Source organism: Dermacentor albipictus, chromosome 8 (assembly GCF_038994185.2).
Source record: "Dermacentor albipictus isolate Rhodes 1998 colony chromosome 8, USDA_Dalb.pri_finalv2, whole genome shotgun sequence".
NCBI classification, from domain to species: domain Eukaryota; kingdom Metazoa; phylum Arthropoda; class Arachnida; order Ixodida; family Ixodidae; genus Dermacentor; species Dermacentor albipictus.
The window spans coordinates 24,419,685-24,436,652 of NC_091828.1; the positions used below are offsets into that span (position 1 = coordinate 24,419,685).

Sequence of the window (16,968 nt, forward strand, 5' to 3'; positions counted from 1 at the left end):
AAGTAAATTGGTAAACAAAATGCGATCGCTGCATTGAACTATAGCAGACGTCTCGCCGTGATGTCGGCTACCAAGCACGACGACATCGGCACGCATCCACCAGCCATATTGCTAATGACACTAGGGCCCCCTTTGTTGGCGAATTTACAGTGGCTATATACTTTTTTTAGCTATATCGCTAAAGACGTTAGCTCCACTTTGTCGGCAAATCGCAGTAAGTCTATACTTTTTTTTTCAGCGGGCAGAACAAAGACTTACCTCTTCGGCTTCCTTGAAATTTCGCGTAGCGGCTTTTGCCTGGGCATAGTTGAAGTTGAATGTGTCGTCGTTGTAGAAGTAACTCTGCAAAATCACAATCGAGAAAGAAAGTCCAGTTCGATAAGCATACTCGGATAAGTCTTCTCATGCAGAAGTTTTTTGTCAAATTTTGGGGGAGTTTTCATCGAACTTTGGCACCATGTAGAAGTGCTCGCAGGCATCCACGTGCGATGCGTTAGGTCACAGAACCGTAGACAAAGATACAGGCCAAACTAATACTAAGGTATTGAGTAATCTTGGTAGTATGGACACTGTAGGACCGGGATAACGTAAATATTTTATCACAATTCTTCTTACTTTCTCCTTTTCACGCTTCATCAGTGATTAAGGTGGCACTTCGGTTACTTCATCACCGGGATCAGCGAGTGGTGTATGACATGGAATATTGACCAAGAGGTATCCCACATTGTACTGGTCTTGTTGTATACCACGACCAAATACGACGCCACTTGCTGCGACACAGCTAATGTCTTGAAAGAGTTCAACGACTACAGATTTCTGGCTCCGGCATGCGGATGATTATATCAGATTTATTGCAACGCGAAACAATTCTAACGGTCGTTGCCTTCACTTTCAGCAAATGGCGAAAATACCTCGCCCCAGCGTCAGCGCGTTTAATCTATCACATTCTACCGTCAATTCACCCCCCTCAGGAAAAGGGGAAACTATAATAGGCCCTATCATGCTGTGCTGGATCAACGGCTGTGGGGTTCCCCCGCTGAGGTCGTGGGTTGGATTTAGGAGCCGCATCTGCTGTATTTCAATAGGGATAGAATCACGATGGATTGCAAAAATGGCAAAGAAGTGAAAGCGATAGCAAGGTTAAGCACTGCGAGTGGACTCTGGGAAGGCGTTCTAAACATGTCGCGTGTGAGACGCGTTAGCGCGACGCTAACCCCTGTGCAGTGCCCCTGTGCAGAAGGGACAGCGCCCTGGTAGCGGCCAGGCGTCTCACAACGCTGGCACGTTGAGGATCGTCGCGAGTGCTGCTGCAGCCGTCAAACGACGATTGTGCACGAGAGGAGACGCACGAGAAACCGTCGGCGTCTGCTAGCGTGCAATGAAACAATACGGATAACGTTAGCTTGACATTTGCTCTCCGTTACACTCGAACCAGTGCGCGCACGAAGCAGATAAGCACGTTTAATGACAATGTCACAACACAAAGGAGACATAACAGAACACAACCATAAAGAAGACGGAGCATGCTCCCTAATAGAGCACGCTAATAAACAAAAATTGCTGGACTGCGCATTTTTCAGCGCATTCCAAAGCATGCGCTTGTCAGCCGAGATTTCATGATGCAAACATTCTGGGTAAAAAAGCAAAGTCAAAGTGGTACCAACTTCTAGAAACGCTTCACATAAAGGAAACAAGTCACGCGTGAGTGAGCCAGACTGCTCTTGTGTTGTAAAATGCGGAGGCATAATTTCCTTTAAATATTAATTGATAAAAAGCCCTCTGAACTGCGTTCGCTGTAGCTTCTGCTTCCTCGCACTGGAAAAAAAAATATTTATTTGCGTTCTCACTGCCTTTTCAATAAAGTTGTTAGTAGCGCATGTGACGTGTGTCTTTGTGTCTTTCTTGTGGTTCCGCCCTTGCGCCTACGCATACGTTACGTCATTAGGTCAGAGCCTAAGAACATGTAGTGTTGCAGAAGTTCAGCGAGAATGCTAATGTGCTTATAGCGCGCAGGCGCCCAACGCTCATGCCGCAGCGCAAGGCAGAACACTTCCCTGACTCCATCACCGAGCCGATTTAGCGTAGAGTGACGATGCGCCCTCTTCGCTCTGTCGTTCTCTCGCAGTCCAACGCACTCAGTGTCGCTGAATATCTTCTGCATGCACAGATCGGGACAGCACGATGATGGTATCGACCATGTGAATTCACTTCGAGCGGGCGTATAATTATCAAGGCAATATAACATTCATGTATGTACAATTACGTGCACGCCGAACACTTAACCACCAGGCGGCGCGATTAAACAGGAGTGCGGATTCTCACTGCCGCATGTCCGCAATATAGACCAGTAAGAGGCTATTGGAAGAAAAGTAGGGAAATGACAGAAAACGGACACGTACAAAAGCAAAGTGCGCAATAGGGGGTCAAAAAATTTTGTTGTGGGAGTTGATAGTGTATTTTTTCTTTTTCTTTTTGACCTAGGTAGGACATCAGGCAGTATAATAGCAAGAGCTTGGTGGTGCAGCCCACCATCTTGTTCCAAAGGGGACGTTCATAAAATCCATCCATCCATCCTGGTGGCGCTTGGTGACGCAACCCACCACCCCGTTGCAAAGGGGACCCTCATAGCATTCATCCATCCATACACCCATCCATCCATTCATCCATTCATCCATCCATCCTATGTAAAAGTGTTTGCCTTATTTCAGATATCACTGCGCGAAATGAGCGTCGGCCACAAACGTGGTGGCGAAACAGTAGCCATGTGCGATAAAGTTATTTTACTGCGGTAAGCAATAGGCGGTGTCCAAGTTCACGCCCCATAGGGTTTTCAATGTGGGTCTTAAATACTACCTTTTTGCTAGTTTCATGCGGCAGAAGCGACTTCTGCAGCCGGAAATATGTCATACACGTCGCGTTATGAACGCCACCTATGCTGAGTTTAGAATTTGACTATATTTGTAACATCACGTCACATAACATCGCGATGATGCGCATCCGTTTGCTGAAGGAGATGGAGGTGGCACCTGCGGATGACAGGTGGGCTTGCTGTCTAGTGGGGCAGTCAACGGGTGTTTACCTAGGTTTTGAAGGAGTGGTTTACTAGTGGGTTATTATCGAGGAAGAGACAAAACGCTGGCATACTCTGTGGCGATGCGTGGCTGAGGCAAAGGTGTAGGGTTGGAGACGGCGGACATACGGACGCGAAGAATGCCTGCAATTGATAGGACAGTCGGAGCACAGGTAGGCGAAGTAGTGGGAAAGTCTAGTGTATGTCTACATAATACAGAAGATATTTCGCATAGCTCGAACGTGCACACAAAGGTACCTTGATGGAGTTCAGGTAGAGCAGGACGTCGTCGAACTGCTTCAGCAGGAAGAAGCAGGACGCCATGCACTGACGACCAGGTATGGTGTCTGCACAAAATACAAGAAGCATGCGTGCCATGGTATACAACAATAAATGGAAGTCAGTGACCAGTCAAATTCTGCGCATTCAGGACAGCGTATGCGAAGCACATTCGCATCTCACATCTACAGTTTATCCCGGTTAAGTATGCTGGTCATTCAAAACGCCGATGTGTCTGACCATGGATGTGAATCTGATGAGACACTGCTAAACTGAAACAAACACGTTGCATTTTTTTTCGTAGAGTGCCTCTTAAACACTCTATGTAAATTTCTTTTGTACGAGAACGGTAGTAATTAGGGGGAAAAATCCAGTCAGCATTTAATGTACTTTATGGCAGTGCCACGCCAATAACTTCATTGTGACGTCGCGCGTATTGCAATATTTTTGCCTATTGCTACTGGTTTCAGGAAGAAACATTTTCTCGCAGTTGCCACGTTAACTACATGCTTAGTGCCTACTACAAGACGATCATGCTTTATAGGTGAACAACAAGCACCTGGGAATTAAGGCTTTGAGCCTTTGATATCACGGAGTGACAGCGTCCGAACCTAAATGCCGTGTTGCCACCTACCTTTCTCTTTTATATCATAGTTATTGTGTTTATCAATGGTAAGTTAACTATAGGACCTAGCTAGCTAATATCTGTTTGCGCAGTGTTCAAAATTTCGCTTAACTAAATGTTTCTCATTAATTATCCTTATCATAGTAGTGTTTTCCACGTGCTGTGCTTCCAAGTTTGGCTACTCAACTTGGCTGGTGTCTACTCGCAACAAAGGACCAATGAAACGTCCTCACCATAATTCAATGCCTTTTCTATTCTGCAACCCAGTTATTGCCCCTTCTTTCGGTCCATCATCTATTTACCGTTGTAGACTACCGCCTTGAGGTGGTACAGGTGCTGTGCCCTCTTCACTGTCTGCAATCACTTACGAGTTTCCGCGCACGTGACTTCTCAGGTTTCAGAACATGGTCGCCTACCTCAAAACTTGTTTTCAGTACACAGAAGTCTAAAAACAATTGTATATATTATTGTCCGAGCAGCGAGCCTCCTTTTAGGATCTTGAATTCGCCGGCGCCACACTTTGTTACAGAATGCACTGGACGAATTAAAGCTACAGGCAAAGACGAACGCCTCTGCCACGAGCGCCTCTAAAACGAAATGACCTGTTTAATGTAGCAGTAATTATGCCTCGACCGAATTCCTATCCTTCCCATGTATTGTGATGCCTCTAACAACGAAGATGATTACAGCGAATATGCTACAGTGAATTTATCTGTACTACGAAGCAATTTAGGCGTCCCCGACGGCAGAACTGTTGCTTTTCCGAGAACGCCACGCAGTATAGTGCCGCCACTGCCCACCGCAGAGGCCACTGAGCTGCGCTCTAAGCTAGCACAAACGGCTGCGCCATCGACGCACTTGTCAAATGTGCCGATGCCAGTAAGTGTTAAACACTGCTGCGCAGCGCCAGAAATTGCTCAACCTGCATGCTGTTCGTTCTATCAGAGGCGAGTGTGACGGCTATCGAATACGTCACACGTGTAGATGAGGCGATGATGTAATCGCAACTGATGACCGATGACGCCTTCGAAGCTATCTGGGTGGAAAAGGCGCTAATGTCAGCGATGGAAAGAGCGATGAGGAGCTTGTGCATCAACCAAGAATTTTGACGCGAAAGTCGCAGACTGTGTGAGAGTGCTCACAGAAACAGTTCTTTATTGTTCGTTTTTCTTTTTAGTTTTTTATTCTTTTTCTCTTTCCAATTAGGTGAAAATGAGATCCACCCAATTGTAGCAAATGCTACAAAGGAAACCAATATGGCTCCTCGAAAGAAAAGCCCCGCAGTTAAAGAAAAATTCATCCTGGTCCGGGACTCGAACCCGGCCCCACCGCTTTTCCGGGGCAGCCGCTCTTCCATCTGAGCTAACCAGGCGGCTAGCAGATGGCAGGGCGAAGTCGAATTTGTCAACAACTCGAAGCAAAGGCAAGGGTTTGACGTAATAGTTCTGTGGAAACGCGCAAGGTGGGGAGAAGTAATTAACGACGGGAAAACGAAACATCCACACATTCGTAGCACTTGCTACAAAATAAAGTCACATGGGTTCCTCGAAAGAAAACCCTTCGCATCCCCTTCTATGGTACAGGGTAGCCAACCGAAGATATCTTCTGGTTCACCTGCCTGTTTTACCTCTGTTTTTATACGCATCTCTCTCTGGATGGCAAGCGAGGCAACAGCCGCGTTCGAAAAACCGCAGCTTTACCTTGCGTAGTTCCCCCGTTACGCCGGGGAGCCATGCCCTGAAATTCGGCACAATAACGTCGCCTGCACTTGCACATTCTGCCAGACGAAATGCGCACGCATATAACAGTGTCTTATTTCACTAATTCAAAAGTACATGTTGCTGGCCTAGGCGGCTCATATTGCCGAGTAGACTGCAAATATGATCCCTTTGGCGCAAACAGGAAAGGACAGAAGGGTACAAGGGGAGCCCCCCTTAATCCCTCCCGTCCTTCTTTCTTTGCGCCGAAGCGATCATTTTTATGGCCTATACTCAGCATTATTTCACTAAGTCCTGCTTGAGTTCTTGGTCGATACAGGTTAGCTTTACCTGAGCATCCTTAGCCTGCTCTAATGTGAGCGGTGGGGTGCTCCATTTTTACAACGAAGCAAATTGTATGATGAATTTCTTTTCGGCCCGTAGCACTTCACTATATTAACTTTCGGCACTATAGGCCTCGAAATATTTGAGCTTTTTCAGCTGGCGGGCAGCCCGGCAGGCATTTTTTTGCGCCTACAATAAATGCGTAACATTGCTTCCAGAAAATATCAATTTCAAAGTTCTGCTCCACTGTTCCGGATTCATGCAAATTTTTCAGAGATAGCTTACAAGCTATCCTGAATAGGTGGTGTCTAAAACCGGATGTATATGGCGTGTTTCCGGCTCCCACAATCGCGTCCGGTGCCTTCAACCAGCAAAAGCATAGCCTGTAAGACACGCATTAAATATTCAGAGGTCGCCGCCCTATAAACCCTGATTTTGGACAACACCTATAGGACGCCAAAAATTTTAAGCTACTGTGAATTGTGCCAAGACAACCACAACATGAACACAGAATTACTGATAACGTTTGAAAAGATCTGCGACAGTCATGCAGGAATTAACGTACCGCATTCGCTAGCCGATCCTCCGACAAGCTGGAAGAACTGCTGCGCTATCTTCAAGTGCTCCCGCTGCGATGAAGAAAGAAAGAAAGAAAAGTTGAAGTGATATGACGCTATTTCCACATTCTACAAATCTATAAATTTATCTAAAGGAGAACGCCAACTACACACCCTCCCTCCCTTCTACATCTTTCTTCTTTCCTCAAATATTAACGATATCCTCTAGCTACTTATGGTGCGTAGCTATAAGTACACGGGACTCCTTTCAGTCACTAAAATGCAAATGCCATGGCTGCGTGTCACACATTCATATAATAAAGCACTTCATTTTGTACACTCAAACGTAATGAAAGACAAGAAAACTTCTCGCCGGACACAAATTTGATTTGTTTATGATTTCTTAGATTCCAGATATAGTTTGCAAAGCCATTTTGTAGCACAACGCTTACCTGACTCGCTAGAAGAGAAATTCTTCCAAGCTATATCAAAATCAAAATCAAAAGGCGTCCATTTCTGCAACAAGGTTATAGGCTTTCAATGCTTGAGAGCATTGTAGCCCTTTTTTTCATTTTAGAGAACCTCGAGGATTACACTTCGTTAAGAAATAAAAATGAGAGCCACAAAATTTCACATTTCCAGCGTGACGGGGCCCGAATCAGTAAAACCGAAACGCACCATGTAGGGTGTCTCAAGGTGACATCGTCGCAGCACACTTCGCGCAAAAATAAAAATAAAAAAAACAGAGAAAAATTAAAACTTCTGCAGTGGCTTTCGAGTACCTTGAAATTATGCATAACAAGGAATTAATATTTAGTCGTGTACGTAGTCTGTAAATTATGACAGCCTGTGTTATTTGCATCTGGTTAGGTATGTTCTATATGTTTCTCGTCTGAAAAAAAATCTGTGTCTATTTTGGTTGTCCAAGGAATGTAGATGCCACCTTTTTCCTGTAAGCTCCTTCGTTCGCTAAACAGCTTTCTTTTAAACATTGACTTTTCCGATGAACGTTTGCTGTTTTTTTTCCCTTTTTGGTAACACCTTGGATGCCTTATCTCCGCGTAACGGGTCATTTTAGACAGTGAAAATGTGTTGCTTTTCAACTTGAACTTCTAATCTTGTTGAGGTAGTGCCGTCAAGACACATGTTTGGCAATGATATGCATCGGTGACGCACGACACCAGATTCACAAAAAATCAAAACAAAAGACATTTCGCGAACAGCGAGCAGCTTACTTGCGCTGACCATGCTCAACTGCCAAAGTATATCTATCCCTATTATTGAATGTACAAATTCTATAACTAGCGCTTAGCGCGTATCACCGAAACAAACATCTATTAACCCCCTTGCCCCGCGTAGGGTAGTGAACCGGACGCGCGTCTTCTCGATATCCGTGCGTTTCCTTCTTTTTTTCCCCCTGCTCCTCAACAGCAGCACCTTTTGCTTCATCGCAAGCAATGTTTTAATTCGCTTCTGCACGAAATATTTTTTTATTACTTTATTATTAATTTTGCACTTTATCAGTGCCCTATTTGTCGCAGCAAAACAAAGTAAGCGGAAATAATTTCTTGTGTGTAGCAAGCCTAAATCAATCGTGAAACATCGGAAAAGAGATCATACTATCATCTCAGAAATTATCCCCACGGTACAATCTTGAGTGGTGCTATACAAGCACGCTATGCCTGTGTGGAAACAGAAGGCCCACAAAGAAATGCCATTTAATTATTAAACAGATGACTGCGTTGATATCTATGCCTGCGTTGATGTCTGCGTTTATAGGTATATGCCTGATGGCGCTAGTCCAGTCTCTTCTTCCACCACGGGCCTCTATGAGTACTGTCCACTATATAACCCCCTCCTCCTCCCCAGCGATGAAGGCGCTGCCGTTGAGCGCTTTCAGTTGCGGAAATGGCACTGCCAGAGTCTAGATGAGCTGACTTCAAGTGGTCAATGGAAATTGTCTCTTCGCGTCCATTGACAAGAAGTGTTAAAAACTTGGAGTCACGCTTGAGGACTTTGAAGGGACCGTCGCAGGGAGCTTGTAAAGGAGCACGAATAGCGGCGCGACGGATAAATACTTGACTGCTATGAAGTAAAGATGGGCTCGTGTAAACATTTATGCGGTGGTTACGAAGCGACGGTGGTATAACAGTGGCCATTGTAATGCGAAGGCGGTCGGCGTAGGATTCTAGGTCATCAGGTGACGGTTCCGAGGCGAAGAACTCACCGGGTACGCGAAGTGTGCAAAAAACGAGTGCTGCTGACGAACATTGTGCCTCCGCTTTCAGAGCTGTGCGAAGACCTAGTAGAACCAAAAGCAGGTGTTCAGTCCACTAAATCATGGAGTGATGGGCACGAACTGCTGCTTTTAGTTGACGATGGAAGCGTTCTACCATGCCATTGGAACTTAGGTGATAAGCTGTCGTTCGTACGTGCGTTACACCCAGAAGACGGGAGAGAGCTTGAAAGAGGGACGAGTCAAATTGCTTCCTCTGTCTGTCGTTATGGTGTGTAGTACGCAGCAGCGAGAAATCCAGACATTTAAGGTGGCCTGGGCTACGGAATCTGCAGTAATTGGAGAGAGTAGCATAACTTCAGGCCAGCATGTGAAGCGGTCGATACAGGTAAATATGTATAATGGTTCGAGGACGGTGATAGCGGACCAACTATATAGATGTGAACGTGGCCGAAACGAACGTCTAGTGGCGGAAAATGACCATGCGCGCTCATAGTGCGTCGACTGACGTTGGCCACACTGGCACTGTATGCATTCCCGAGCGCAGCAACGGACGTCAGCGTTCATACGCGGCAACAGATAAGCGGGAAGTGACCAGACCTTGTGTGGCACGTACTCCATAGTGCGATAAGGAGTGTAGTGCGTCAAAAATTTGCTGCCGAAATTGCTGTGGAACGTACGGCCGAGGATGACCCGTAGACATGTCGCAGATAACCGTGACGTTGCAGCAACGCAGTAAGATATCTTCGAAGCACAGATAATCGTTGGCAGTCTAGAGTGTTTGAAGTTCACGGTCTGTTAGTTGAGCTGTATCGAGGTGGACGAAGCCAAGGCCCGAGCGATTTACTTGGCTCGCATTTATATGAACCCGTGAGCGAGCGTCATCGATGGAATTATCGGCACCACTGATGTGCCGAATATTAGTAGTGAATTAGGAAATGCATTTAGGCTGGCGAATTTCGCGGGGAGTGTGCGAGGAGCTATTGGAGGTAATAGCATAAATGAGCAGATTGTGGTCGGTAAGAATAAAGAGCTGACGCCCTTCGAGATTGTGATGGAAGCAGCGCACAGCAAGGCAGAGTCCTAGCAATTCGCGATCAAAATGCTGTATTGCGTTTCTTAAGGTGTCAGCTTCCTTCAAAAGAAAGATGTAGGCTGCCATGTCTTTCAAACCAGTTCTTGAAACAGGGCGCTGGTAGCTATGTCAGAGGCCTCTAATATAACGGACATTGGAACGTCTGGTTGCGGGTGTGCCAGTAGAGTAGTGGTAGCAAGGGCGTCCTTGTTAGTGATAAAAACAGATTCAGCAGCATTAGTTCACGATATAGGCGTGCTAGCTCGTGGTGTGCCAGAGAGTAGAATGTGAAGAGACTGCAAAGTTGATGCACAACGAGGAATGACACGGCGATAGTAATTTATGGGGCCCAGAAATGCCCGTAATTCCTTGGCGGAAGACTGAAGTGAGAAATGTTTAATGGCTGGAACACGGGATCGGACGGGTTGGATGCCAGGTTCGTCTACTCAATGGCCCAGGAAATCGAGAGAACAAGCGCCAATTTCACTCTTCAGCATGTTTACAACCTGGCCATATTGACGGAGGCGTTCAAACGCCTTACGTAGGTCTCATTCGTGTTCCGCAGCTGAGCGAATGAATACAAGAATGTCATCTAAACGAACCGCTGAAATGTTTGAGTGGAGTTACGGAGGCCGAATGGCATGCTGACGTATTCAAACATGCCAAAATCGGCAATGCTTTCGGTTTCAGGAACGTTGGAAGGCTCGACAGGAATCAGATGGTAGGCTTTTACTAGACACACCTTGCTAAATATGCAGCATCCATAAAGCGATGCGGTGAAATCGTATATGCGACGTATAGGGTACATGTCGGGAATCGTCACTTTGTTTAAGGCGCGCTAATCACCCCAAGGTCACCGAACACCCGTCTTCTTAGGCACCGTGTGTAAAGCAGATGACCAAGGGCTAGTGGAAGGATGAATGATGCCCATCTCTAGCGTGTGTTTGAATTATTGCTTTGCAATTTTCATACGGTCTGGTGCTAAGCGGCGAGGTCGGGCGTGTACTAGTGTTCCTTTAGTCACAATGTGGTGCATGACGTTGTGCACTATTGGACGACCTGGCGAGGGTGGTTCGAAAAGCTCTGGAAATTCCAGCAGGATGGTGGACCACGGTTTCGGTACCTTGGTGTGTGCTTGTACGAGACGCAAAGCTTGTGCAGACGTGGTGATACCTTGTACTGACCGGTTTGTTAAGGAGTCAAGAAGGCGGCATTTGCGAAGGTCGACGGGAAGGTTAAACTTCCACAGAAAATCAACGCCGATGATCGGCTCGCAGACGTCAGCGACGGCAAATAGCCATCGGAAAGGGCATCGCAGACGTAGGTCAAGAGTGACAGATTTCTCGCCGTACGTTTTACTGTTGGAACCGTTGACGGTAGTGAGGAAAGAACTGTCATGGCGATGTCTTCTGCCGTTTTGAAAAGTAGGGGGAATTACACAAATTTCCGCACCAGTGTCTACAACATAGCGAACTTTTGTGACATGGTCGGTGAGGTAGAACATACGGCTTGATGTAGAACCAGCAGCACTAGCCGTCATCAGTGACTGCCCCGACCATTTCCTAGAAACTTACGTTTCGCATACGTACAGGTGTTGTGCATGGGTTACGAAAGTATTGCGTGCAAAAATATGTTCCACGTTCTTTCTGTGGGTTATCACACAAATAAAGTCAGCTCTGCATACAAAAACAATTAACGAACGTATTACGCACGGATTCTGTTCCTCTAATTCCATTAATTAGTTAACCGCCTCGCCGAATGAATGGTAGCTGTAAGCATGGCAGCGCCGCGTCTTCAAAGCCAGTGAAGAAGTGCAAAAGAAGTAGGACGCAAGAATAGTCCTCGCTTAGGACACTGACAAATCGCCAGAGTTTCCATATAGAAAGTCTATACAAATAAACAATCTAACTGCTCGTGGCAGCTGGAGGTTGTTATCCTTATCTCGTGGTGTACATAAGATGACATATGCGGAATAACAAGAAATAGAGGGCAACGGAGAATAAACATGGTCAAATGCATCTGCGGCAGTTGTCTATTTGAATTTGAGGACACTTTATTGGCATGACTTACCATTCGTAATATGTAATTGTAGCAAGTACAGTGACAACACGAGAACCAAAGGTGATAAAGTGCTAACGCAAAAACCAAATATAGCACTATTCTGATGGTATCGAGGCAGAAATTTAGGTACTTCTTGTGGTGACCCACTAGAGTAGAATAGTATATATTATTAAATCCATCATTTCGAATTTTTTTACCCAACCATAAGTCTTAAGCATAACGAGAGGGGGAGACGCTCCGATCAACAAAATAACTGACGCACTCAAAAATATCCATTATTGGTCCAATCCCGCTGATTGCGCAGGTAAGCGAGCGAGTAAATCGATCTAGTCGGCGAATTACATAGCAGTACAGTCGGGCAGCTTGTTTCCGAGCAAATTTATCAGCGTTTAATTGACATTTAGTAAAGTTCGACACCTCCGTTCTTGAACCGGCAGTTTACAGCGGACCTTGAAGTCTGACTTTTTTGTGCGAAATAAATAGTCATCTGGCGGTGAAACAGTGAACAACTTCTATAATGTTGTTAAACTTGTGAACAAAAACGACGCCGTAATTCTCTCCTTTAGCTAATAATTTTCCTGCATTTAACATCAACTCACTATATTTAGCAATAAGTCGAATGATGTTACATACTTGCTCATCCCACCGTTTCTTCCTCTTTCCGTCCCTAATTGTGGAATTATTAATGATTTATCCGTTACCAGCTCGCAGCTTCTGAGAGTAGTGGTTTCTATCTACGTCATTTGTGCGGACGCGCTGGCGTATTAATCAAGTACTCGCACACAAACTAGACCAGCGCGCACGCAAGAGACAAAGAGAAAGGGAGAGGGGTGGGAGAAGGGCGTCGTGCTGCGACTGACCGATCCCTGCGCCTGTCCAATAGCTGCGTTGACGACCCCCTTGAGGATGTACTCGTGCGGCACCGTGGGTTCCAGGTCCTTGATCAGGTTGTGCGCCTCCTGGATGTTGTCTGAAGGGGGCAGAGATAGATGCACGACTTATCTCGCCTGCGTGGGGCATTTCTAGTGTAAATACGTCGTAATTCGTTAAGTGTCATTACACCTGTCGAAACGTTGGCCTGAGGCGTCCCTTGTTCGATTGAAGTGGATTATGTGCAGTAGTTCAACGTTAATACCGATCCTGTATTAAAGTCCACTTACAGGATTTTATTTTTGCTGCAACATGAGCTTAGAATGCGCTACCTAGCGGCAGAACTTTTGTGATGTAAACATCAGAAAGCGGAGAAAGACTGGACTGTGGACAAGAAGCGGACTATTCTCTCAGCCTGCTGGAATGAAGTACCAGAGATAGCTGTTTCCTCTACTTCAGTCGAATACTTTGTTATTAATCTTGCGAACTTCAACTTCGGTATGTAACATGTTCGATATGCAACGCTGCCCGACTCAGGATTTTTATTTACGTTTGGGTTTTCTGTGACATGGTACTTTTTATACGCTTAACATGCCGTTAATATATTACGTCTTCTCTTGTTCTCCACTACTACTCTGGCCCTACTGCGGCGTGCAGTATGTATAAATAAAAAAAGACATTCAAAGTCGGCTAGTCAATTCTTAAAAAGGACTTCTTTTGGGGCAAGTTGGTGCTTAGATTTCCTAGGTATACTTTGGGGCGCAAAATACATTTCTGGAAAAGGGACAGAAGAAAGGAAGACAGTGAAGCGGCAATAGTGAAGCACCAATGGGCGCTTCACTGTCTTTCTTTATTCTGTCCCTTTCCAATAAATTTATTTTGCGCCACAAAGTATACCTAGGAAATATTCAATGCTTGCGGCGCTTTGCCCAAATGATGTAAATTCAATGGTAATTTATTAAAATATGTCTTTAATATGGCTACAGCTGTGTCGCAGGTCACCAAAGGAAGCTGCGATGAACTCCTGTACATCTAGGTATAGTAGGAAACACGGGAGCCAACAAAACGCCACCAGAAGCACATGATTCCGCTCCCGTCAAACCAACTCAATTCACGAGAGCTCATGCTTACAATAGAACACATCAAATATGTAAATCTATGGTACAAGTTTAGTAATTTAAGGTTAATTTTATCAAAATAATTGTGTAGGGAATTGGGTCCCCGTGTACAGTTTCAGATCGCTGCAGGTGCTGGCCATGACATTGGCTCTCTCATTCGTCGTGTCAGGTTAGAAGTGGCGCATACAGGTAGCATACAGGAAACTTACGTCGTTCAGCTATGCTTTGTTTCATGTGCAGTCATTCATGGAAGGACATAGAAGTCTTTTCATTAAGCGCTCCTAAGTTGCAACAGCAAAGATGTGCTTTGAAGGTTTGGAGAGATGTACTTAGTTAAAAGTTCATTTCGGCATAGAAAAATTGCTTCGGCATGGGATTACGCGTCATTACAGCGATTGTTAGCTCAGAACGCCGAACCTTATTTACAGGAAATTATATTTTATTTATGCACTAACACTTTAAATTTATTTATGTCTTATGCTTATGTAGTGGCATTCTATGTGGCTTATAGACTGATTTGTACGCTGTTTCACTTTTGTATATTGGCGCTTGTTGTTTGAGTATGTTTCCGAAATGTGCTTTATTGCCTGACCGTTTCTTTTGTTCATTTTTCATACCACCTCACGTTGTCATCCCTTGTTCACTGAACAATATTTTAGGGGTAGAAGCCGGCTGCGCAGCAGTGCGCAACATTTCTGATGTCATCAGACTAAATCACTCACAAGGGTATACGCCCACCTGCGCCAGTGTAGTTAATTAATCCGTCTTCTTCGCCACCCCGTTTCTGTGGTGCTTCGGCTACGTCAAGATACTACCTGCCCTGGCTCAATTTCCTTTCGCTGTTCGAATGGAGCGTGGGCGTCTCCCTCACCCTGCTTGAGGTAGTAGATGACAAGGTTGAGACGTGCCTCGGGAATGGCACCCACCAGGCCGGGCAGCACCTGAAGCGCGCCCTCGCCGCCTCGGAAAACAACCTGCGAGGCACAACATGGATTTTTTTCGGAATTCATAAGGAAAGAAGAAGAGCACTGTTGTCGGAACGGGCACCACGTTGACCAAATTTACGAACGTTTCACCGCAGACCTCCGAAAAATTGAAGCGTTTATCCACATTTATTAAGGCTAAACAAAATTCATCCGACGCTCTACCCGGATACTTGCGCGTGGTGTGGCGATAGACCGACATTATACCTCATCTCCTGGGAGTGGACTAAAAAAGCGTAAAACCTAGCGTATTCGTAGGGAATAAGATCAATTCTAACACGGAGCAGTGGGAGGCACAATTCGACAGCTCAGACCCAGAGGTGCAGCTAGCACTTCTGGATCAATTTCGGCGGGCGGCTAAAGCTAGGCTAAAGCCACCCATAATGCTCCACGCCCCGTTTCCCTGCCCCCCCCCTTTTTTTTCTCATAAAGCTCTTGTTTCTTTTTTTTTCTTTTTTTCTTTCCCGGTTGGCTGGCCTTGAAGCACCCACCGTTAAGTGTGCATCAAGAAAACACTCAATTAGTTTAGATTGATTAAATATCTTAAAAGAACTCTAGTTTTGTTTACTTTCCGGTAATACTGTGATTACTAAGCGAGAAAATAACGGTCAAAGTTTCATTTTTGAATTTCATGCCGAAACACGAGGGCCGGCACGTCAATACATTTTTCGGCCGCTTAGGTTCAGTAACCATCCTTTAAACTTCCTAAGTTCAGTCATGAACTCTTTTAAAATACAATGTGCTTAATTTTTTAACGCAAGAATTTGACTAGCTGCTAAAATACGGCGTCAAAACCTATGTCATGGATATCTGGTGCTGAAATGACAAGGCGGCTTCGCAACCCGTGTTTCGTTACTGTGTCTTTGCTGGCTTAACACGTGTTTTCTAGCGGCAACAGTGCCTGTTTTTGGCATTCCGAAGGGGAACTTATACACACACGTCAAAACGTATTTCTTTTTTTATTGTCCCTTCAACAACAGCTATCGGCATGACAATTATGTTATCAGCGCGCCAATTTCAGACAATACTTGCGTAACAAAGTTCTCGTGAATACGAACTATAGCTGATGTACCACCTTAACTGCATCTGCCTGCGCAGCCATTGTCAAGGCTGCCTCGCCGTAGGGGCAGAAAACAGCGAATACCATTTCAAGTCACGAGCTCACCCGCTTCACATTGAGAATGTCAACATTGGCTGCCGATGGTCGGGCGTGTGCATAAAGGATATCAAAAAGAAGCAAGTTTAACAAGACTGAAATTTGCTGGGCGGAGCCAAAACCACGTCACAAGAACTCCTCAACGGCGGCAAGCAGCATGACGCCTTAGCAGGCTCTGCCACAGAGGAATTGGATATGCGCCGCTGTGCAACAAACCTGACGCCAACTTAGCTCACCGAGTATGTGCAGCTAGGCGTGCGGCAAGCGAGGGAACAATCCTCAGCGTTCTAGCCATCGGCCAATCACGCTTCTTGTCTCGGAGGCCTCGCGGGGACTTTTTGGTCAGCGCCACTCGACGGCACAGAGCGTCCGGAAAGACGCCCGGCGACCGGAAGGAGCCCGGTTGCCGCGTGACGCGTTTCTGCGCGTGCGCACGAACCGGTGCGCCATGCATTTTGGAGGCTTTGCAGCGTCGCTGCTTGATGGCGCCGAGTGTTCTCAGAGAAGCGCGAAAGAGGCGTCCCGCTGCAGTACACGCCTCATACATAGCTCGCTTCGACGGCGGCAGCACGTTATGTCGATATATATTGATTGAATGCTAAACGCATTAACGTCGACAGTCGTCTCAATTGGAGTGTTCTCAACAATTTTTTTTATGGCCATTACTCCATAAACTACCCAATGACCCAAGTTAGCGGGAAAACGATCAGAGACATTGAAAGGCAGGCAGACAGACACAGGAAAGTGCGTGAAGTATTCTAGGGATGCAAATTATATTAAAAATTCAGGCAGAAGCCATCTTACGATAGATGTCGACGCTAATGCGATTAACATTGAAGCCTCGTTGTGATGCAACGTTGCACCACCGCTGAAACCCGGCGTGAATGAGGCTTTTA

General features: G+C 45.8%; 1 protein-coding gene across 2 annotated transcripts in view; it reads right to left on the bottom strand.

The window, feature by feature from the left end:
* Positions 1-16,968, bottom strand: part of Ttc26 (tetratricopeptide repeat domain 26) — a 100,567-nt gene that overhangs the window by 16,523 nt on the left and 67,076 nt on the right. For both annotated transcript variants that reach the window (XM_070522766.1, XM_070522765.1), the window contains 5 exons: positions 14,805-14,907; positions 12,806-12,915; positions 6,582-6,645; positions 3,329-3,417; positions 259-342 (listed from right to left, as the gene is read on the bottom strand). In XM_070522766.1, coding sequence (XP_070378867.1) covers positions 259-342; positions 3,329-3,417; positions 6,582-6,645; positions 12,806-12,915; positions 14,805-14,907 — 450 coding nt within the window. The remainder of the gene's footprint in view (positions 1-258; positions 343-3,328; positions 3,418-6,581; positions 6,646-12,805; positions 12,916-14,804; positions 14,908-16,968) is intronic.